This window comes from Sinohyriopsis cumingii, chromosome 5 (genome assembly GCF_028554795.1).
Source record: "Sinohyriopsis cumingii isolate HCF-2022 chromosome 5, ASM2855479v2, whole genome shotgun sequence".
Lineage (NCBI taxonomy): Eukaryota > Metazoa > Mollusca > Bivalvia > Unionida > Unionidae > Sinohyriopsis > Sinohyriopsis cumingii.
The window spans coordinates 61,723,976-61,750,215 of record NC_142965.1 but is presented as its reverse complement, the minus strand read 5'-3'; the positions used below and the strand labels follow the sequence as shown (position 1 = coordinate 61,750,215).

At 32.8% G+C, this 26,240-nt stretch overlaps 1 protein-coding gene across 5 annotated transcripts in view; it reads right to left on the bottom strand.

Moving 5' to 3' along the window:
• LOC149799291 (basic immunoglobulin-like variable motif-containing protein) overlaps window positions 1–26,240 on the bottom strand; it is a 55,839-nt gene that overhangs the window by 12,949 nt on the left and 16,650 nt on the right. For all 5 annotated transcript variants that reach the window (XM_089958594.1, XM_089958595.1, XM_089958591.1 and 2 more), the window contains 3 exons: window positions 22,571–22,675; window positions 7,754–7,981; window positions 6,088–6,171 (listed from right to left, as the gene is read on the bottom strand). In XM_089958594.1, coding sequence (XP_089814720.1) covers window positions 6,088–6,171; window positions 7,754–7,981; window positions 22,571–22,675 — 417 coding nt within the window. The remainder of the gene's footprint in view (window positions 1–6,087; window positions 6,172–7,753; window positions 7,982–22,570; window positions 22,676–26,240) is intronic.

The following is a 26,240-nucleotide window of genomic DNA, read 5'->3' as shown; positions in this document are numbered from 1 at the left end:
TTATGTGATGTCTTTTATTTTGCATCTTTGAAGAGTTAATCCAACAAATGAAATACCACGAACTCCATGAATTTAAACACCTTAAAAATATGAAACCGATACCCATGAAAACAATGAAACCACTGTAATCTGGGTTGAAAACTCTCAATTGATTCTAATCAAAAGTGGTGAAAACTGAGTGTGGTGGAAAGAGGGGCGAGTTGGGAGGAAGGGTGTGTGCGAAGGTTTTTTTATTTTTTTCTCATTAATTTCAGCCATATTTGAAGGTGGATAAGAATCATCCATTTGAAATAAAATACTCCTTGAATCCAGGATGTTTTAAGACCAATTTGGTAAATCTCTGTCAATCTGTTTCTAAAAAGAAGTTATTTCAAGTTATAATAATAAATCTAATTTTAAGTTAAGTTGGCTACATTTGATGGTAGACTGGTACAATTTGTAAAAAAATAACAAAAGGTCTTGACAAAAGTATCTTCTCTACAAAATATAGTTATGTTTTGTTTAGTGATTTTTAGAGTGACTCATCAATAGTTTTTTTTTATCAACAGCAGTCATATTGGATTGGTATTATTTGCATAAATTGAAAATGTCTTAAAACTGGAATGATTCTTCTTTGATTTCTGTAGAAGGTTTTATTGTAGAATTCTTGTAAATGTTATAATAGTTTCATTACTGGTGGTCATATTTAATGGCAGTCAACAATATTTATACACAAAAAAATTGACTTGTTTTCTGAATGCCAACAAATTTGCATTTTTTATAAGCTGAAAACAGCAAGTATTGAAGGCTATATGATCCATACAGACATAGGACAATACAAGAAGTTATGGTTGATTGTTTTTGAAACATTGGAGTGTTTACATTTTATGAATGAATTTTTTTTTATAAGTCTAAGCAATCTAAACTCACATATCATTGTATAGGGTAATACATATTCACTTTTATGTCTTTTCCCAAGCAAGGGTTATTACACAGAAAGTATGAAAAAACACTGCTCAATAATTTTCTATAATAATGGTTGAATGATATTTCAAAAGTTGTCAAATTTCAACTGACTGAAGATCATAGACGCCTCTCATCAGATACACAAAGAAAAGGATTTAACAGAGAAGGTACTTTCATGGACATTTTATCAGTTTTCCGCAACAGAAAACTGGAGTGACTGATTTAAAGCAGGTCATAAATCACAAGATTTTAAAAAGTCATGATCACCTACCTGTGCTTATTTTTCACAACAGCATAATGAACTGGAAATTTTTCCCAAATAAAATGTGTCATGGTACTAGGGCTTTCAGGCATATGATATATTACCTTACATGCAGGTTGTAGAATAAGCAGAATCTGCTCCTTTGCATTTGTAAGAGGTGATTAAAGAGGCAAACTTTTGCCTAAGGCATTTCATGATAATGTTCCAGCTGAGAAGGTCTCAGATATTTTAAATGAGTGCAGTATATATATGTAAAACAAACTTATTTATTTTCTATTTTAAGGATTTTACCCTTTTTAGCTTTTATCTTTATCCTGGATGCATTCTACTGGATTCATAAACTTAATCAGCTTTTTATATCCAATACTGTGCTGATGTGCCATCAAACCATATACATGTACAGTAATTAATTTTGAATACTACAATTCATCTTTATTTACTTACAAAGATTATACAAGTTTTACACTTATACAGTATGAAATTTTTATTTTTTACTTTGTATGCTAGTTACAATGAAAAACTAAGTAAAATTTTTTAAAGCTGATTAGAAATGTTGCTCATAGTAAAATATATTCATGTATGAATCAAGTCTGATAGCAAACAACATAGACCCTGATCTACTGCTGCATAATAGAAGAGTCCTTTCTTTGCTAGTCTGTCTTTCTCAACCTTACGCAAAAAGGTATCAACATAATAAATGAATACTGTACCCATCACACACACCTTTAAATTGAACGAGTAGCCTACAGATAAAGAATAGCTCATCTCACAGGGTGTAAAACAACTTGATTCCCCTCAGAATTATTTGCTGAAAGCTAACTGCTGGGCTTGCATAGCACTGCATCTAGTGAGCTGAGGTGATTCAATCATAATGAAAGTAAAGCTATAACCTCAACAGAAAAGGTGTAGGTACATACAAGTTCTTCTTATCTATTACTTAAACATATATAGAGAAATAGAGGCAAATGGTTTAATTTCCCTTTAAATCTGTATCATTGATTAGATATGAATTTATCAATGAAGATTATAAATTATAATCAGTGTATGTGTGTGTGTGTGTGATTTTGATTTTCAAATATCATTAGCAATTTTTCAATGCGATGTTTAGCACTGAGGTGGATGCCGGAGACATATAGCATGATGTCCGCCACACACTCAGTGACATTATCGTGAAACCAGTCTGATCAATGCTAACACTAGCCTGTTAATGCAGAGCGCAAAGCGAGGCACCTGCTAGTAAAAAAAGTTTAAAAAGTCTTTAGTATGACTCAGCTGCGGTTTAAATCCACATCTGAGGTGGACACTCTAACCACTTAGGCCACCAGAGTGGTTAATTATAATCACAACTTTTAGATATGTCTAACAGTATGCAAATGGTGAATCCATAGACATTCGATTTAGAAATTAATTTTATTTTATAAATTTATCAATCAAGTTCATATATAACCTTAGAATATAAATCTGTGTTTCTTTTAACAGACATTCCATTCCCAAATTACCAATATCAACTATCGTGAAGGAAAATATCATGTAATATTTGGAAGCTGTCATTAAAGAGTATGGAGAAATGAAATTAAAAAGGTTGATCAATAAAGTAACTGATATCAAATCTAACTTCATGCTTTTAGATACTTGCTAATGGATTTGTCCAACATATTTTGTTTTACATGTTATCAAATAAATAACATTAGATGTTTGCACAGCTGGTATTATAACACATCGAAAGTGTTCCTTTGTTGTTACTACTACTGAAATAAGTATTCTGATTCATGAAAGAACAGTTTCAACATCTTACTGTATTATATTAAGTTGATGAACTATGATGTACTTTTAAACATTACACAACCCTAGCTCATTTAGTATTGAAATAAGACAGAATTCAGAAATCTGATGTCAGAACTAAGATATTATATTTTCCATGCTTAAGAGACATACCAGAATTTATATTTCATCTTCACCTTCTATTATTATTTATGATCAATGTATATAATTATGTCAAGTTCTTTCATTCAGTTTTATTTCATCAGTTAAAACTTTGTTACGTGCCATTACTCTTGCATCCTCTATTGATTCTTCTCTAAAGAACCAGCCTTATTTTTGTATCAATTGGGAATCTGACTCAGATTCTGAAAGGGCTACGATACCAGTCCCTGTGTAATTCTAGTCACAGGTTACATTCGTTTTCTCATATCTCAGTTAGAGAACCTTTGTTTATCTTCAGTCTTTTGTCTTAAAATCTCTATCAAAAAATATTTAAATGTGACATATGAAAATCTCTACATTTTAAACATATCTTTTAAAGAAAGGAAGACATATCCACAAATTAAATTACCGGTATGCAAAGTGTGAGACCATTAAAGGTAAAAGACTATCAGTTTGAACATCAAAGCCTTTGGTAGAAATCTGAAAGCTTAGTAAAGATTGAGGAAAGTTTGTTTGATCCACCAAAGGGGCTAAAAATTGATGGGTAGGAGTGGTTGGTTGAGCCTGAGAATATGGCAGTGCTAGATTGAGCTTGGGTGGGTGGAGTTGTTGTTACTGTTGTTGTAGGGTTTAACACCATTTTTCAGCACACAATAGGCTATGCATGGCAGCCAGTATTAATGGTGGAGGAAGAAACCGGGAAGAACCACCAACCCACGAGAAGCTACTGGCGAACTTTCTCACATACAAACATTGGCTGAATCCTAGACCTGAACCCATGCAGACAGAGGTGAAATGGCGGTGATCCGTAACAGGGAGCACTTTAGACCACTCGGCCACTCTGGGCCCTGCTGGGTGGGTGGAAATGGTATGATAAGCTTAAGAGGGTAAAAGTGGTAGTTTGAGTCAAGAAGGATGGTGATAGTAGATTCAGCCTGACAGAGTGAAAATGGTAGGCTCAGCCTGGGAGGAGTGAAAAAATGATTCATTAATACGTTTGCCATGCTGATATAAATATCGATACAAGAGGATGAGAATCAACACAAAATGATACTTACCATATAAAAATTACTTTAATATTTAGCAGTCATGAATAATTATTAGTCATTTACCATTTTATTATTTAAATTGAGAATCCATCTGTGACAGATCACAGATGTCACAGGCACAGGTCGGTACTCATATCTGTCACTAACAGAAGAAAACTTACAGACAAAACTTGATCAACTTCTAGAAATTAAAACAAAGTGACCTGGTTTGTACTGTCACCCCTACTCACAGATTCCATCCTAATTTTCTTATCCCAACTGCATGTTCAGCATAAAGGAGAAATTCCAAATGGGGGCCCCATGCATAATCAAGTGTTTTACTCATCAGTTAATAACCACTTTCATGCATAGTTATCTATTTGTAACATATCTGGTCTAATTGGATCTAATCTGATGGGTACACTTCTAGTGTGTCACACAGTGAAATATATTACACCGAATTCTGATTGGTAGTTATTATTTGTTCCAGTCCAGGGTAAACAATAACCACCAATAGAAACTGTACATTATTCTTTGTGTGACACAGGAAGTATTGGCAAAGCAACAAAGAAACTTTTGATAAAAGTTGTTATTAACTGATCTGTAATGGAAATAAATCACACATGGGGAGCAAATTTGGAATGTCTTTATTCATGATGAGATATTTAATCAGTGACCAAACATGCCAAGCGAATAAATCAAATTAGCATAAAATCAGTAAGGGGGCTTCAAACCAAATACATTTGTTACCTTGCGTGCATTTGTACTTTTTTCATAGAAAGGGAGCGAGTCTTGTCAATAGTTTTCCTTCTTCAATAACAAAAACATGTACCTGTGGCCACGACAGCTGTATTGCAGGCAGTGAGGAAAAATACAATGTGATCCATTTTGTCGTACTGATTCACACTCCCACACTCAGACTTGTTCTAGATGAGATTTTTCTAGCACCAGAAAAATGTACTAATTCTTCTGTTCTGAAAAAAACACTGCAATGTCTTCTGAGTTTAAGTGAAGACAGGAAAGTGGTAATAAGAGGCTTTTTAAGCATTTATGCAATGCAAAACCAAACACGTAATGGCAAAGAGGAGTCATGCATCAAATGTGGCAACCTGAAATGGCCTAAAAGGTTGAATTAAAAAAGCTGACAACAAAGATGTAGTCTGCCTGAAAGCATTTTTGTTACCTTGTTATAGAAGAGAATGGCATTTAAACAGATCTTAAGTCTATGTCTGTCTGTAATATGCATACCAGAAATACAACCAAAATGTAATGACACATAAAAGTGCACCATCTATCACTGGCAGACTTTTTAAAGTAAATATGTGTATCAATAATGTATCATATCATAGGCTGAGCATCATATATTGTATCAATACACAGAAAATGAGTGTTATTTCACCCCTCATGGTAGTAGTGGGTGGCAGTGGTAATTTGAGACTGGGATGGTGGCACTGGTGGGCTGAGCCTGAGAGGGTAGCTTCATTGGGTTGTAATGGTAGGCTGATCCTGGGATGGTGGCAGTAGTGGGTGGCCATTCTAGTATGAGCCTACACGGATGGCAGTGGTAGGTTGTGCTGGGGTGAATAACAGTGGTACATGACAATGATAGATTAAGTATAGAGGGTGGCAATAGTAGACTGAGTATGCAGTGTGGCAGTAGTGAGTGGCAATAATAGATTGAGTATGCAGTGTGGCAGTAGTGAGTGGCAATGGTTAGTTGAGTATGGAGTGTGGCAGTATTAGGTGGCAATGGTAGGTTGAGTCAGTGAGGGTGATAGTGGCAGGTTGCTAATAAGTGGACCCTGATCAGATGGCACAGCAAACTCATTATATGCTGCAAACAACTGGATGTACCTTGTATAGAAGGTAAACATGGTACACAGCTACCAATCAGGTCACAATTGTCTCAGCAAAAACTACCCTACTGACCTCTTGCAGTGGACACTGGGATGTTTCCTGCTAGGGTCCCCAATCAGAATCCATGTGTCCACTTCATCCTCTGGGAGAGCTCCACTGAAATACACAGATAACTACATCACAAGCCAAGGAAGCAATTATAATGGTTGTATTTATTAGATTATTTTGCATTGTTAATTATTTTAATTGTAAAAAAATATTATACTTGGTATCAAACAAAGTGTACATCTTTATAAGCAAGCATATGAGCTACTTAGATTTTGTACTTGGTGTGCTGGACTCGCAACTAGAATGATACAGGTGTGAATCCCACCCACACTATAATGCTGTAGTGTATCCCTAGACAAGACACTTTATTTGAATTGCCTCTGCATTATATAACATCTTTTGTGTTCATTTGTCAGTAAATCAAGCAATCAATAAAAAACATGCACAATATTACTGATACATACTGGTATGTCCCAATTATTTTGGATGATAGTTCATAATTAGACGACAGAAATTATTATAACTATACTTCACATAATTAAGTAAAACTAAAAATATGTCAAGATCTCCCCTGCTCCTATTTCTGCTCAAATGATTGGTGCTGGTAAAAAGGAATATCTCTGGCAAAATTTATGTATGTATTTATAAACAAGGGAAAAAAATTAATCTTCTTTTGAAATAAGGAGAATAACTTCATTTTCAAAAAAAGTATCAGCGTGAAAACAGAACATGTTCAGCTAATGTCAATGTCTGCCAAGCTGCTGGGCAGACTAAATTATCACACAAGAATCATCACATAGAGCACATACCCTTAACATGCAAATGGGGCATAACTCTGGCAAAGTGCTTCCAAGTATGATGGAAGACGGAAGTCATGTCTATGAAGTTACAGGGTTATTCATCAAAACCTGGGAAATATTTTGCCCACACAAGAGTTATCACATATGGTTTGCAGCTTTAACACCAAAAGGGACATCACTCAAGAAGAAACACATTGAAAATACGAGACAGAAAATAAATACGCACATTTTCACCTCATTGTTACAAATGTCTGACAATTTTTAAGGCAGTACATGAAAAGCAGAACTAGCTGTAGACAAAAGATCTATATCCTATGCATTTTCCACCAAAAGGCTAAGGAAAAACACGTCCAGAACATGATGACAATATTATCCACATGTTCACCTATTGTCATTAATGTCATTAGGACAGCCCAAGAAAGATTAGTTGCACATATTAATGTTTCATGTTAAATATATATATATATATATATATATATATATATATATATATATATATATATATATATATATATATATATATATATATATATATATATATATATATATATATATATATGTGTGTGTGTGGAATTCAGGGATAACTCTATGCCTGACATTTTCATGGTGAGGAATTAAAAACTAGATGCATAGTACATTTACTGATATTAATCTTTAAAAATGTGCACAGTTTATACAAATCTACATATAATATAAATATATCCATTCAATGATACAATGTGATCAGTGTATATTCCAGTAATAAAGTGTTTGTGGGGGTGAGGGGTGTTCAGAATAAATGACTATAAAATACATATTTGATAAAAGCATCTGTACATATGTACATTTATATAAGAATGAAATGATAAACATGAATGCATGCAATCAAGACTTTTAATAAGTTAATGAACCTGTAGGCATTCATCGGTCTTATTGGGACATCCTCAAATCCAATTGGGCAGAAGTAATGGTTCTGGCAATGGTAGATATAGGTGGTACAGGGGTCCTGTAATCCCTTTCTTATGTTACCAAGTGTTTCTATGGCAGTAACACCATTTGTTTTATTCTTGCCATGGGGTTTGTACAAGAAAAAGCACCGACCATGAACATGAAAGTGATCATTGAGTTGTCGAAACCATCTGCAATGAGAAGAAAAGAATATATGATTGCAACCAAAATTACCTCTTCACATTATGCTGTAATTTCACACCTTTTTTTACTGTCTACAAGATATAGAGAGAGTTTATTGTATCTTGCTGAGTATAAACTTAAATGTTTTTACGTAATTTTAAAACTTACTTTTTCAAATTGATAAAAGTTTTGTTGGGTTCTTTTTACATCACCTATGATACATGTATTGGGAAAATCACTCATTTAAATAAAAAATAATAGTACCCAAAGAAACCTATCTATGGAGAGATAAACCAAAAGTTTGTGGACAGTTTATGTAAACCAAAACCAGCTGACCTACATGAATACAAATTTGCCTATAGTTTTAATCATCTACACTGATGTGCAAAATGTGAAAATTGTACCATGATTGATTTGGATCCTGGATATGAAATAGCCAAGAAAACAATGACCACACAAAAGTCAAAATGAACAGAACTGCAAAAATTATATAAAGACTGGTACATTATAGTTTTATTCTACAATGCTAGTTTTAGCAACTTATGACATTGACAACTGTGCCAAGTGCTCTTATAGAAAAAACTTGATCTAGCCAATAAAATTAAAGCAATAATTTCATACACTTTAACACAGGTATTTGTAAATGTTAAATATATACTTAAATATGCTCAAGTGTTAATCATGTAGCTTGGTTTAGTTTGTTTCTATAAAATGCATCTAAAAACCTTTGGATCAACCCTCATTTAGCAGAATCAGTGGCCATTTAAAAAGGATCTGTATTAACAACTGTCCTTTAAATGGCATCTCTATGAATTTGTTTATGTGTGTATGTATAATATTGTTTTCAATAAAATCCATCAAATTATAAAGGTGGAATAACATGAGGAAACATTTAAATCTTTAAAACTAGGAAATTCTGACAAATGTTTTTACGAAAGTGCAACACAGATTTCTCTGAAAGGTTAACATGGGGGGATATCCTTTTATATTATTCAGTAATATAGGGCAACAAGAGGCCCGCATGGACTCAGGAAAGCTCTACCGATTACCTAGGAGACAACTACCACAGTTGGCAAAAAAATGTGTGTATGGACAGCTCAGTCTCATTATAACATGTCAGCTGTGACAAAGTTGTATGTACAGGTGATGTGAGGTGTGTGAAATTGTACGTGATTAAAGGAAGTATAAAAAGGACTGTAACAATAACATCAATTATGTACATAAAATACATCTACTTTTTTATTACTTGAAAGTAATCAAGTGTTCATGCTTATCAACTATTTACAATTATGGAAATAGAGATATCCTTATGAAAATGACCTTGTTATATCCTCATTTTTTTCTCCATTAACTTTATATTGTCAAAGTCATGCAGTATTTTTCCATACTGCACAGCTTCATACTGTATGATTCTATAATGAATCATGTGTCTAAAAATACTATCATGTATTAGGAACTACTTTGTAAACAAACAATGTAAGCTCACATAAAGACAATTTAGCTTTTGGTTTATTTGATAAAGATACCTATTTTTACCACTTTCAATGTGGTGTAAATGATCACACCATAAAGTACACTAGCAAGAACCTTTTGTATTCTCATGTTGTATGAAATCTCTGTGGGATATTGGAAATTCAACTTGTGCATATATGTGCCTATATAATACATATTAAACAGAACTATAATAACTAAATTTTAATCATGTTATAATATACAATAGCATTTTAATTATCTACTGTGCCAATTAAAGTTCTTATTCAGATTTAAGTATTGATACAAGATAAATCCATGTCCTTCAATGAAATATTCCAATGTTAATGAACTCACATTTTGCATTTTCTTTTTCTTTTTTTGGAATAGTGTAGTGTCAACTCATGCCTGCCTCCACTTCCATATGTTACCTTAACAACAGTGACATGTATCAAGACAATCTTTGACAAGGTAACTTTTGAGCATGATTTAAGAACACTTACTTTTATCCTTTTAATTATTTGCCATAGAGCAAGTATGTGTTGATCTCCTGTGATTATCACATAAACAATTATAGCAGATGATAAACATTGCTTGCAGGTGCTCAATTTCTGGTACATTGTGTGCACTTCTGATAAAATCCAGGTGGCTAATCATTATAGTCATGTGTCTTTTATTTTTTCAAACACACCGCAAAGAAATCTCACAAGTAAAATTATTAACAATTAACAGCTAGTCACCTACAAATAGCTGACATGCATCAAAACATTTTGTTGACAACCCACCCAACTGTTTCAAGTCAGCAAGTTCAACTCATTTTGGAATTGTCCATGGCTAGGTAAGGCCCTGAAAGTCATCTAATTATAACCTATTTGTCCAAACTTGCTTGAAACAGTAAATATCTGTTTATCATATCTGTGTGAGGAGAAAAAGCCACTGACCCATACACAAACTAAAAGATAAAAATGACAGTATATAGTGTCAAACAATGGATCTACAGATGAAAGAAGCATGAGGTAGTTATATAATTGAAGACTGTGGTACACTCTCTAAATAAAGGTAACAACAAATGTAACATGGGAAGATTGCGGAGTATAAAATTTGAAGACAATGAAGAATTAGAAACAGAACAGATAATAACATCCATACCTACCCTCTCTTTCATCCCTCTATCAAGATTTTTGAACCTGTCCACATGAAAGTACTTTGTAAACTTGAGTTTGCCCAAGCCCAATTTGAGTTTGTCCTGGGCATTGGTCAAGTGGATCTGTAAAGCCCTGTCTATCACATCAAAGGCAGAATTAATTACCACAACCTCAGTATAACACCAATGTGATAGGCACATTATAGATTTAAAGCTTTACTGATCAATCTGGTACCTTGTGATGATGTTAACTTTATGTATCCTATGGTTGATAATAATAACAATGCTTTATTTATAGAAGGTGACTCATTAGTCAAGGACTATTCTCCCTTGAGGCCCTCTAAGGAGAGTATAACAATGCACATTATATAAAGATAGCAATAATTACTTTTTATTAAAACATGTTTAGTATTAAAATACTAAATTCCATTATCTATTAGAAGCACATAGATGTTCATGATATCTCTTCTGAAATACTTTCAGCAGATTTCATATGTAGTGGAAGCTTGTTCCACATAACTGTACCAGAGTATTGGATGCTCTTTTTAAATTATTATGTTCTTGGTTTTGGTGGTAGGTTTCCATGTGATATTGATCTACTGGTATTGTGTTGAAAAAGGCCTGAATAAGTCCTGAAGATACTCTGGTGCAGTTCCATGTAGACATTTATATAAAAGATCTGTCTTGTGAAAATCTATCCTGTCATATATTGTGAACCTTTTGAGTTCTGTAAATAATGCTTTTGAGGAATGATCAATAGATGCATCTACAATTATGCTTGCTGCTCATTTCTGAAGTTTATAAATCCTGTCGAGTTCAGATTTAGCTCAGTTTCCCCATACATTTGAACAATAATCCATTGTTGGAAGAATATATGACTTGTAGTATAGATTTTGAGTTTCCATAGGTAAATATTTCTTGATTCTGCTGAGTAGGGAAATTCTGGATGACAGTGTTTTACAAAGCTTATCAATATGTTCATTTCATAATAAATTATTATCTACAGTCACACCTACAAGCTTTTCATGTTTGACATTTTCTAATGGATGATTATTTATTGCAAGAGATAGTTCTGGGTTCCCTGATTTGTGTAGCTTTTGTGACATCCCCAAAATCATACATTTTGTTTTACCTTTATTAATTACCACCTATTTTGTTGTGCCCAGTTTTGGACTCTAATAAAGTCTGAGCTTAATCTCATTTGGATAACTTCAGTATCAGAACTAGATGTATACAACGTTGCATCATCTGCCAACAACTGTATTTGTGGATTCATTATTTAATGGTAGATCATTGATATAAATAAGTAAGAGGAGAGGGCCAAAAACTGAACCTTGAGGGACCCCTGAATGAATTGTGCAAGTTTTGAGAGCTAATATTGCCAATGCTTACTTATTGAGACCTTTGGTTTAGATATGATCTAAACCAGTTTAAAGAAGGATTGTTGAACCTGTAACAGTTCAACTTTTGTAGCAGAATTTCATGATAACAAGATCAAAGGATTTCTTTAAGTCAAGGAAAACAATCCCAGTCATATGTCCATTATCATTTTCTTCAGTCAAAGATCAATTATTTTGGTAAGTTCTGTTTGGCACGAGTGGTACTTTCTAAATCCTGATTGCGCTTTATGAGATAGGGAGTATGTTTCACAAAATTTATAGACCTGAATGGCTACATCCTTTTCAAATAATTTTGACAATACAGGTAGAATTGATATTGGTCTGTAATTTCCTGGATCCTCCTTTTCTCCTTTCTTAAAGATAAGTGTTACCTTTGCACATTTCAATTCTTTCTGGAAAATTACCACTCATTTTACTTAAGTTAATGATATGTGTTAGTGACTTTGTTATTACTGGTGCACCAATTTTAAGAATTTGTGGACCAATCCCATCCAATCCAGAGGATTTATTAATATTCACCTTAATTAGCATATCAAAAACATCATCTTCACTAACATTAGCTATTGAAAAATAATTATCATGATCTGAATGTAGTAATGTCTTAACAGAGACAAATGCTGATGACCAACTTAGATGAAGTGGTTATAATTAAGCTTTACACTAATAAAAAATGAAGATTATACAGATTTTTTTAAAAATTATAAATAGATCTGCGGCATGACAATGTGTTATAATATCTGAAATTGTGTCATAATGATATCTAAAATTGTGTTATAATAATCGGAGATGTAACAAAGAAATGCCATATAATGTTTTTGAACATTTCAAGTTTTTTCTATATTCTTCCATAAATACAGTCATAACAGACAGCAGATCAACATCATTTGTGCAAATATGACAGGCTTTATGCAAGGATGCTTTGCATTTGATCAATGAATGTTGACAGGCTTTATGCAAGGATGATTTACATTTGATTAATTAATGCTGACTGGCTTTATGCAAGGGTTCTTTACATTTGGTCAATTAATGTTCACTGGCTTTATGAAAGGATGCTTTACAATTGGTCAATTAATGTTGACTGGATTTGAAAGAAGTCATTTTAAGGTTTTTCTACTTTTAGAGACCTTGGCCATACTGAATGGGAATAAGCATCATTTGTGGAAAATGAAAGTCCTTCATGTCAGGGTGTTTTCTGTCCATTGTGGTTAAGGTCTTTTAATTAGTTTTTTAGAAGCAGTAGCAATAACAATATTTTCAAGATGGCTGCCAGACTGGTCAGACTAGATGTTACATCAATACCATTACACTAGATGTCACATCAATATCATTACACCTGATGTCACACAAATACCATTACACCTGATGTCACATCAATACCATTACACTAGACGTTACACAAATACCATTACACCTGATGTCACATCAATACCATTACACTAGACGTCACACCAGTACCATTACACTAGATGTCACATCAATACCATTTTCATTTAGTACCAACTAGATATAATCAGAAGTCTTCTTGTGAAAGCCAAAGGTTGATATGACTTAGTATCTAGAAGACTGGCAGTTAGACTGTCAATATGATCACAAATTGTATTTAGACCAAGTAAACACTATAAGAAGTCTTCCAGTGAAAACCCCATATTGATGACTTTCTGTTCTCGAGGAGTACCAATACCAAGATTTTCATGATGATTATGGTGACCATACTGGATGTAAGATTGGCAACATTTTTGTTCCAGACCAACTACACATCATAAAAAGTGTTTTAGTGAAAGTCCCAGCTATTCAGGCAAAGAGATATATTATTTTCTACTCTTGAACTGCACAACACATTAGTATTTATAAAAACACAGCATCCAGTAAATCCTATTCAAAAGAGAGACAGAGAAATAAACATTTCTTTACACTGCAATATATGCCTTTCAGCTAAAAGTCATGATTCACATACATGTGGGGCCCCGAGTGGCCGAGTGGTCTAAAGCGCTCTTCATTACGGATCACTGCCATCTCACCTCTGTCTGCGGCGGTTCGAGTCTAGGATTCAGCCAATGTGGGTATGTGAGAAAGCTTGCCAGTAGCTTCTCGTGGGTCGGTGGTTCTTTCCGGCGTTTTCCCGGGTTCTTCCTCCACCATTAATACTGGCCGCCATGTATAGCCTATCGCGTGCTGAAAAATGGCGTTAAACCCCACAACAACAACAACAACAACAACAATCACATACATGTAGCTTCATACCTAATGCACAGGGAATACTGTCACCATTAGTCAGTGTATATAGCTAATTGTTACTGAGGTGACTGTATGGTAATGGCAGTCAACTGATAAATAGCCACCACTCCACAGTTTACTTAATTGACTGGCAATAGCTAAGTTGACTCTGTTTGCTTTTTCTTTGAAAATGCTGTCGAAAAGACCAATTGGCAAATCTAGATAGGAACAGTACATAAAGTGGAATAACCCAATTCATTTGAAGTTTGGTAAATTTGGGATGCATTTTGAAGAAACAAAGGTTTTATTATACTTGAAACCATCTTTACCAAAGATCATTCATACATGTGAGAGAATCAGACATCAAATCAGTAGATTTCAAATTTTTTTTTAACAAATCAACGTCTAAACCAGTAGATTCTTTTACTGACATAAATTTGACTTATTTTTATGGGGACTGAAACAAAACAAGTGCATATTTTGCCACAATATGTATTCTCAGTCATCCCACTGATCATCACATTTTTCTGTCTCAACATTTAACTAGGACCTGACTGACAGTGTGTTTTCTTTATATGCTGGCTTGTGCAATTTCTGTGTCTGGAAACATAACTTTAACCCTGTTTAGTAAAATGATTTGCAATGAGGAACTGTAGTCAGCCACACAATATGCAGACCATATCTCCGCAAGTTCTACTTTATCTACATTTGGTTGAGTCCAAAACAAAGCCTTCAAAATGGGCATGTTTGTTGTAAAAGTATTGCTGCTCTTACAATGATGTCTGCATTTGCCTGGTGATAATTCTTTGTCCACATACCATCTTAAAATCCACTTTATATGAAACACACAATGCAAACTCAGGAACTTTGCTACTCACCTGAATACACTTAAACCCTGATTTCCAAGCACTGCTGAACTTGTTCCAATATTTCTTAGCAAGTGGACTTTTAGTATTGGGAAATAAAATCATTTTTGGCATTTTGACATGAATTGATGGAAAAAAATACAAAAGCTGCCTTTAAATATTTCTCTTAAAAAGTAAAATATACTGTTTTAGTTCATCTATCCTTTACATCTAATCTTACTAAAGACTGGCCAATTTTCAAAGATTGAAAAACCATCATGGACCACCTTGGACCTTTTATTACTTATAACACCTCATAAATATCCTGCCTTTGGCTTTAAACTTTCCAAATTACAACAACTGTATAATCAATTTACAGCTTATTGGGGGCCCCGAGTGGCCGAGTGGTCTAAAGCACTCTTCATTACGGATCACTGCCATCTCACCTCTGTCTGCGTGAGCTCGAGTCTCTGATTCAGCTAAAATGTGGGTATGTGAGAAAGCTTGCCAGTAGCTTCTCGTGGGTCAGTGGTTCTTTCTGGGATTTTCCTGGGTTCTTCCTCCACCTTTAATACTGGCCGCCATGTATAGCCTATCGTGTTCTGAAAAATGGTGTTAAACCCTACAACAACAACAACAACTACAGCTTATTGTGTATACGTGTTAGCCTTTGTTTAACAATTCTTAATCCTACTGCTCAGAATGCATCAATGCAACAGTCATTGCACTGGTGGAACAGTTCTGGTGACCAGAAGACAGGATCTTGCTAGTTTCTGATATGTGTGGATAGAATGCATAAAGATACCTATTTTTTTCTTCTTCCTTTTTTCAATTATTTTAGTTTTCAAAAGTAGTTGATTTTATTGACAAAATTGATAGATGGCCTTTAAAGTGGTGTTTCTGTCCAGACGCCATAAGAATCGCATGTATGGATTTTGTTTAACTAGTTCATGATCAGTATCACGTCTTTGAAGTCAGATTTTATTTCACTCATTAAAGAAAGACATGATTTGTCCATTAGTTGGAAAGGTAAAACTAGGATCGTGAATATATTATACATTTTTAAGGCGTCAAAAAGCAGCAGTATGTCTCATAAGAATAAGCTATGATCTGTGAAATAATCAAAACCCAGGAAAACTGTGTGTACCAATTACGTTTTGTTTTGAACTGTATTAAATGCTCCAAAGAAAACATATTTTATTTTATTCAAAGTTTGAATTTCCTGTAATTTTCTATAGGCTTTTGTATTAAGTAGATCACTTATTCTTGTCTGGGAAATACACAGTGACCTTCTTTGTGACCACAAAATACACTTTTGAGTCTCACCCCAACCACCCCCACCCAGAACAGTCTGAGAGGTTTGCAGATATACACTTGATTTAATGGCCTGCTAAGATATAATTATGAGTGTCCTCTGCCTAAAAAAAAGATTTAGTTTATACAGAATACAGCTGTAAATGGATTTTCATCAGGAATGACTCTGATGACAGGTTATTTTCTGCAAATGCCAAATGCATCCTTTCTGTCAAATTGAGCAGGATACTTTGTCAATCCCAATTATGCAAGTGAAAAATGTATTCTCATATGTTATTAACCTGTAATAGTGCACAGTTGCTTTTCATTGATGTATTGATCTGTGCATATGGAAAATTATATTTACTACCAAGGTAAATGACTGAATTGTACCCCCTAGGTATCACAGTAAATAAATTATAGAGTGTTTAATAAAACAAGCCATCAATACATGTCAAAGTTGTAATATGACTTAAACATCATCACATAGCTAACTGAGATGATCAAGGCTAAATGTACATAGTACTGGATCAAATCGGTACAATCAAGATAAATAAACTGTTGTAACAACTTTTGCCTTAATCAGTTCATTTTTTGTGTTGAAATTAAATTATCTTAGGATCGTGAAAATGTATAACCTTGAAAACGAGTATTTATCTGCTGAAATAGATACATCTTACCAATCATGAATATTTTTTATATATGGTCTTTTTTCTTTTTTTAATACATAACAAAGCAATGATCCATCTGAAAATTTAAGAGATCACCAAGAAAATCTGATGGGCCAAGTATGTTGGCACAAAAACAAATGCAGTATTTCACTTGGCTATAAGAACAATAATATCTTTATTTAAATATAGGAGACCCACTCCAAAATAAATTCATTTTCACTGTATCTGTTCCACTCTTCTTACAAATTCACAACAGCCCCTCCCAGAATATCCCTGCATGTATATATATATATATATATATATATATATATATATATATATATATATATATTAAAGAAATTCATCACTACTGTTCTGTCTCCTGCTGTTGCAGTCCTGTATGCAAGGATCCACAATCGCAATCTATATGCTAATAGCCAAATATGTGTCACATGATGTCATTTACATAAAGATTCTGAAAATATCTGGGATATTACCTGTTGGTAATGCAATCATTCATAACAGGTAATGACATGACACAAGATAAAAGTACATTTACAAGTATAAATGTAGCCAGATATACCAAAATATAAAAGGTATAAGGCCGTGAGTTCCTTTGAAAAAGTATGTGGGAGATGTCTGTATATATTTTCATGTAAAATTAGTGCTCTAAAAGGAGAATAACCAGAGAAGACAACCCCATCTGATATGAAATAGGAATGGCAGCTTTCAAAAATCAAAATCTTAACATAAAAATCATTGCAAGCCATGGGTAAAAATCTGCTGTGCTCCTTAAATGTGTGTCTGCCTGCAATAAGATTCCCTCAGTTATCATGAATTTGCATAAACAAAATCACATCATAACTTAGCCATTGAAATACAGTATACACTCACTTATAAGTCAGCCTTTTTAACTAAAAAATTTATTAAATCAGAATAGGGGTCATCTTATAAGCAAGGTATTAAAAAAAATTGAAAATCTGACCTTGTTGTAATGACTATATATCTTGGGATGCTATAAGTCTTGGGACACTTAATTATTTTCAAACATAAATTTTACTACCTATAAATGTTGTGACATTAAATTACAGCAATTATTTCATATATTATAAGACTTGGGATGCCTTCAACATTGTTTTCTACTTTGATTGATTAATGTATTATATCGACTGTAATGACACAAAAAATGACTTTGTGGTTGTTAAAGGATGATCATCATGATTTATTACATGGAAATATCATGATTTATTACATGGAAATGTTATAAGTTAATACAATGTGTGTGAAATATATTTATTTAATTTTTCTGTTTTCTTAGTAACTAGTTAAAATGTGACAACAAAAACCAACAGTGTCTGGTTTAATACTCGTATTTAGTGAGCATATTTATACCCATGGCATCACCACATGTACATTGAAGGTTTTATCTTGTACTGAATGAAGAACACCCATTGGATCTGAATCATAGAAACCATTGCACTAAACTTAAATATCTCCAAAATGCAATAAAGAAATTTCAGAAATAATGCTTTGAAATAACTGTAATACTGTCAAATCTCAGTTTTAGACTGCCTGATGATAGCAACCATTATGATACCTGTTTACACAGGTATGGTAATAATGCTAATATTATGGAATACAAGGGAATTAAATATCAAAGTACTTTGCCACAAGACAAAATTCCCCCTTACTCAAACCAGTTTCAGAATGTAAAAAAGGATTGCAACTGGAAAAAAATAAAAATCACCAATTTCAAAATCATCAAAGGAGATGCAAAAATAACCAGTCTGCTAATGTATGGGAAATTATTTTGTTCAGCCAAAACAAAAAACTAAAATTAGATCGATGATGATCTTAGTTAATCTATATTCAGAATTTTAGTCTTTATTTTGATTATTTTTTTCATGGTCATGTGGTAATTATGTGAATAAATGCTGGTTATGTGCCTTTTTTCGTACCCTTTATTTTTTTCGTACACAATCCAGTTATCAAAATAATAATTATTTAAATGTATCAAAATTTTTCATACATATCACTTTATATTTTTTGAAAAACTCTATTAAATTATTGGACATAAAATTTCTACTAAAGAGATTTACGTTGGCAAAAAAGATTGAAAATACTATATTGCCATTTTGTTTTTGCAAAACTTAATAATTAATTGTTGGTGAGAAAATACAATGATTGATGCATAAGCATAGGTGCCCGCAGCATAGGTCGGGGGGGGGGGGGCATTTGACTCCCCCTCAAGTCATACTGCAAATAAATATAGATATATATATATGAATTCTGACAACTTTAATCATGCAAATGAAGCTGAAAATATATCACAAGATTCAGCTCAAAATGCTTAGTAAATATTAGCTTTAGTTTCAGACTGCTTACTATACTAAGTCTCCTAACCATGACTGACTGACCTCCCCAGCAAAAAATCCTGACCCTCCCCCTCAAAAAATCTTGCGGGTGCATATGTGCATAAGCTCTCTTTTTGTGATTACAATATCTACTGGTGTTTATTAACAAACGGACAATGGACTTCACAGAATATACCTTTAAGTATTATTATTAATTAGTTCTCCTTATTAAGTCCATCACCATAACAAAATACCATGTGCATTTCAAAACTAGTTTGGAAGCCCTCTGATGTTTTCTTATTGACTAGAAATGTTTTATCATAAATTTGAAAGTCACGGACTTTGTTAAATCGATTCATGTATATACATATGCTATCTTTTAAGTGATTGTTCTATTCTAAGATATACCCCACTATTATCTTTATTGGCGAGTTCGAATAACATCTGCTGTATGGACAATGGCTTCAATAGCACATTGACAGATTTTCAATGCCATGCTGAGTCACTTTCATCATACTGTGCAATGACACCTTTTCAACTGCAGCAAATCTTTGATGAGATTTCAAAGACTGTGATCAAAGTGCCTTTTATAGACCCCAAGCTCAACCTCTACATAAATAATGGTCCAAGCTTATGAACAGTCAATGTTTTTGACAGTTACAGTATACCTTGTCATTCAGATATCATACATCATGGATTGCTAAACTTTCACTATTACAGGGTTCATACAGAATTCTGAGTGATAAATTCAAAGACTTTTCCCAAGTATTCAAAGACCACAAACATAGATTTCCAAGACCTATTTTCGCTAACATTTTGTATACAAGTTATGTTATATGGGAAAACAATGAATGCAAATTACTACAACATTGTTTAGTGATAAAATTCAAACTATAATTAATCAAAAGAAAAAAACCAGGAAAACTCAACTACATCCAAATCTAACACCCTTGGACAATTTTATTTTTGATTATGGAAAGAAATTAAAATGTTTGGGTTTATTTCAATTTTCAAAGACTTTTAAAACCCTCAGGGTAATCTGCTCGATTTTCCCAAACTTTCAAGGCCTTGAAAATGCTACCTCATTTTTCCCAAACTGTCAAAGACCTTCAAAGACTAGTTGATAGTGCCAGACTTCTGAAGAAAATTCAAATAATGTAAACCCCTTAAGCAATCTGAATTTAGTGTAAATAAGTGGGTTCTAGAACAGCGTCAAAATGGGCATGCAGTCACCAGTACACCATTAGAATGAAGGCTCTTTCCACAGCCAAGGCTAATGATGATTAAAGTTTTTACCCATGTATGACATAATAATCAATGCATGGATTTATTATATAAATGGATTACAAAAAATAAGTATTATGGATTTCATTACATGAAGATGGACAAACTGAAGTTATCAATTTATTTGTACATATTCGATTCAATAATACAAACATATTGTTATGAATATTTAGCTTAATTGTTTGTTAGTTTTCATTTTTTTAATTATATTACATGTTATTGTAATGTAACATTGTATGCTGGACTTGAGCATGTCCAAAAATGAGTTAATTTCTGCTTAAACTGATTGACCTTTTTTTATATTTAATTTATGTAAACAACTAAAAATAGCTTCATTATAATCTATGTGTATGAGCTTATTATCAGGATTATTATTCAGGTAAACAAAGGAGTAAATATGTCAATCAGAGTGAGAGTGCTGGAGATTCCTAAGTGAAATTTATAGGCTATTGTGTTTTAAATAAACAAGGCTCATTAGATCATTCAAGAAGGTTATTTTCCAATAGTTAATGTTTGTTTTTAGAAAATGCTAATTGTGACCTGAGGTCAAGCAGAGAACTATATTATCTTGTGACTGAGGAATTTACCAGTCGTGCTTTAACATCTAGCACTTTAAGTTGTATTATGTTGTGACCAGTTTGAACTGAATTTCATTTTCTTCAAATTATTGAATTCAAGTGACTATTTACTCTGGAAATACAAAAGTGCCCTGATAAAATTCTTGGATAAAAACATTCACTGGAATTTATACTGAATTTAAACCTGGAATAGAAGAGACTGTTGACACATCAGTACTTTGTAGGCTATAACAGACATGTCATCACCTTCAATTTTGGATCTCTTTGGGACTTGAACTGTGTTTTATTCAGGACTTTTTGTTACTAGGACTTGTGTTTTTAATTGTTGGATTATTTTTGGATATAATTCACAATACTGTAAGTTCACTTTTCTCATTTTTCACTTTGTATTCTAGGGAAATAAATTATTTGTTAAATTTCACTAAGCTTGTTATGTTCACTCTTTTCTGTTACTTATTCTAAGAGCATAGACTCATAACAATATTTATTTTAGATTGGTTTTGTCTTTATTTGTCCTACCTGTCTGTCTATCCATCTGTCCAATTTGACTTCTTTATTTTTCCCACAAGTGCAAATCTTTTATTATATGTATCTAATACAGCTGGATGTCTACATGATGGGAATAGCCATTAACTGGGATTTCTGTCTAATAATAGTAACCAAATGCTTTGTGTGTGGCGGTGATGGCCAGCACTACAGTACCATGCAAGCTAACATAGATTAACCTTCGTGGCAACCAATCACACCTTGTCTTTGTACTGTTAAATCTACTGATTTTATCTGGTATTCTTCCAAAGCCAATTTGTTAACTAATGAATTATATACAAAAAAAATGTAACATATATTGAAAAATTATACAGATGCTAGGCCCAGAATAACCTGAAAAATATGAGTGCTAACATGTTTCAAGACATTTGATGAAAACTGAATTTCACTGCCAGTAAAGGAGAGTAAATGATCATGCTTGTACTAAAAACCTATTGATCTTCTGCGGTATAACATATCATACAAAATCATCTTCAAGTCAAGTTGATTTCTGCATGTCTTCAAATTGTTTCATAAAACTGTATGAGGTGGGGGGTAAAGCTAATTTTAATTACATAATTCATGCCCGCTACTATTATATTACTTTCCATTCCAGGGAAGGATGGAAAACCCTTCTCCTCATCTTCATTAGAAAATTCCTTAATTTCCCAGAAGGCATCTGGATCTGAATATTTTCATCTGAAACTTTTCTGAAACTTGTTTAAAATTACTTGCTCCAGGTTTATTAATTTTAATTAACTATAAAGCAAATATGTGTGAATATTCTTGATTTAATAAGTGTCTATTTTTGCTAACAAAACAGGATATTAGGTTACTTACCTCATTAATGTTATATTGCCAGTAAAGGGTCCAAATCTAATCTCACTAAATGGTGGATGGAAGCCAAGAATGGATAAGGCTTCTTCTTGTGTGATTGGATTTAAGCTATAACAAAATGAAAAATTTCAATATTAAATGCTCTTTTTTACTGACTCTGGGCCAAGAATCATTTAGTTTTCCATTGTTCTGAATTGTTAAGAATGCCCACAACTTCCCAAAATAAGTCAGTAACCCACGAAGACACCTGTTACAAAGTAACTTTGCTGAATGACTGAGCTATGTTTTGGATAACATCTCTCTACTTCTGATATTATGAGTGTTTGATCAAATGAGAAAGAAGAAAAACAGGAAGAATGAAAGAAAAGTGTTGCATATTTAAGGAAGAAATTAAGAAAGAAAAAGGATTGTATAGACCCATGTAATTTGTAATAGAAAAGTATTTATTGCCCTCAGATGTTCAGTTCTAGAATAGAACTTGAATATGGTGTTTATGAAATTAATAGATTACACAGTCTTATACTAAGACTGCCTTATAATTAAATACACAATACATATAACTTTACTACTGCTTAATAAAATGTCATGCTTGACAGAATATACCTGCCTTATAAATGAAGGGTCTAATGGTGGTGGAGTGTACTAATGTTTACATTTGGATGGCTTCATTCAATAATAATAATAATAATAATAATAATAATCAATACTTTATTTAAAGAGGATAACTCAGTTATAATACAGGTATACTATTCTCTCCTGAGGCCCTCAGGATGAACAAACTATTGTAATTACAATTGTCAAAATGAAAATTAGTACAGCATTCTTAGACACATTAAGCAAAATATTACAAAGTATATATGAAATGCATTAACTGGATAAATAAAAATGCATGCATTTCAATATAAACAGTGAAAATTTCCTTTAGAAATAGTAATCTAATGATTTTGTTTTGAACAAACTCAGATATATTTCTGATCTAATTATTTTGAGGAGTTCATTCCAATGAAGGATACCAGAATAAGCAAATGACTGTTTTTAAAGTAAATCTTTTTGGAAATAGAGATTTGCAATCATAATGATTTGTAATCAATCTCAATTCATGTCCTTGATACTGGTTTTTTTTGGACATAAAATGAAATATACCATGCAAATATTGTGGGCAAAGTTCACATTTTACTATGTTCAGTAGTATGGACTTCTGGGTGGCTATTCTGTTTTCAAATTTCAGCCATTTCATTATCAAGAATAGAATTCTGGATGGTATAACAGTGGTAAATTTATTATAATTCTTGCCCCATTTTTTAAAGTTAGTGTATTGGTTCAAGATTATCAGTTGTATTTCCACAAATTGTGCAGCAGTAGTCGAAATGAGGAAGAATTAATGTACTGTAAAATAATTTCTCGCAACTGAGTGGTAGATATTATATTCCCTGTAAAAGATAACTTGTCCAGTTTACTACAGAACAAATGTTTCACATGCTTACAACTGTCTAGATTCTTATCAATGTTAACTCACAAATGTTATTCTGTGTCAACATAGTCAATTTCATTACTGAAGATAGAGCTCAAAATTTGTATCAATAATCTTTGCTTTGTTCCATAAACACAGCTTTGACTTTTAGGGGGTGGATAAACAAGACATTCAGTGAGCACCAATCTTCAACTTGATTTTAAACTCATCCTTTTACTCCAATAGAATCAGACTTATGCAAGATAGATTCATCAGCATAGAACATATATATCAATCACTGAATGTTGCATTTACAGTTGCAAGTCATTTACCATGTTTATAAACAATCTGAATAATGCAGGCCCTAAAATAGATCCCTGTGGAACTCCTTTGTTTGAGGAGATCAGCCTTGATTTAATGTTACCAATAACAACTTCTTGGCTTTCAGACAGGAATTATTTGAAATATGAGAGTAAAAAGTAAGACCATTTGTATTTCTCAAATTTCCATGCAAGTACATTATGGTCAACTAAGTCAAACTACTTCTTAAAGTCATGGCATACTTTTCCAACCATTTTTCCATTACCCATTGCAAGCAACCATTCATCAGTGAGCTTTGTTAACAGACTGAAAGGATTGTTTAATCTCAATGTGATGGATAAACTAAATGGTATTTTAGCAGGAAACAACTGTGGTGTTTGAAAACGTTTTTCAAAATGGTTTAGATATGGTTGTGGAATAGATATTAGATAAACTTTATAATTATCTGAATTTGATTCTGAACACATTTTATAAACTGGCATTATCTTGGCTGCTTTCAATCAAGATGGAAAGATTCCCCTTGTAATGCTTTGATTAATTATATAGGTAAGCAATGGAGTAATAATATCAGCACATTTTTCAAGATGACAATTTCTTAGAACTTAATTTTATCAGTTCACTTACTACATCAGCCATGACATAAATGGAATAGTGAACTGTACATTTTCAGGAATTTTAGACTTAATAAAATCTTGTAGCTTTTTATTTATTTACAATAGTATTTGAGATATTGGAATTCACAATAATTAAGTGCTCATTAAATCCAATAACAATATCATACATATCATCACTTACCATCCCAATAATTATAAGCTGATTTGAGATCTAACCATTTCTATTGGAGTCAAATCAATTCAGAATATTCCACATTTCATTTGAATTTTGTGCCTTTTCAACAGACCTTTATAAAAATTTCTTTTAGTAAAATCAATGCATACATCTGTTATACTAGGATCTATAGCTGTTCCAATCCTTGATTTTATGAAAACAGCCTCTACTCTGCCTGACTTCACTGATTTCTGTGGCAAGCCATGTAGTTTTATGAGTGTATATAATTCTCTTTTTATAAAAGCATGTTGATTCAAAAAAAGAGTTCATAGCAGTAATCATCATTGATTTCATCCAGGCTCATCGTTTGCATCATTTCCGTCTATATATGAACTACTACTGTTTTGTAAGGTGTTAAGTTCATGTTCAATACTATATCTATGATATTATTTATCCAAATGCCATCATAGTATCTTTACATTTGTAATTGTCAGCCCCATTGTTCTGATTCCCTTAATGAAATGGAAACTGATAATTAAAGTCCTTTCATTATCCATTCTGGGTTTAGGCTTACTTGCACTGAGTTTGGGTTTACTGTGATCATCTCCAATTATTCAAAACCTTTATCAGACATCTGTTCCAATCATACACCATTTGTTTGAGTCTCTCCCATTTCTGAACTAAACTTTCCACCATTATAACATGTTTTGCTGTAACATGATTCCAGATATAACATGGTAGTGCTATCGACTACAAAATCAAAGTTTAAGAAATTTAATTTTAAAAAATATAAAAAGTTGTCAACATCTACCACCTGAAACCTTTACGTCAAAAACCACTCCTTAAATTGGACATTACCAGAACATGGTTTACAATCATGATTTAATTCTAATTAGCAACTGCTGCATTAAGATAAAATAAGATATTGTATTGCTAACAGGCTATTGAATACCTGAAATTACCTAGGTCTCTAATAAGCCACAGCTGGCATTGGTCCATATCAACTATTGCATTTGGCTAAAGTACTCAGGATTGTCAAATTTACCTTAAGCGCAAAAGCCACTCCAGCAGATCAGTGACTTTATCTCTGTAAACACAGCTCACTGATTATAAAGAAGACCATCTTATTGTTAA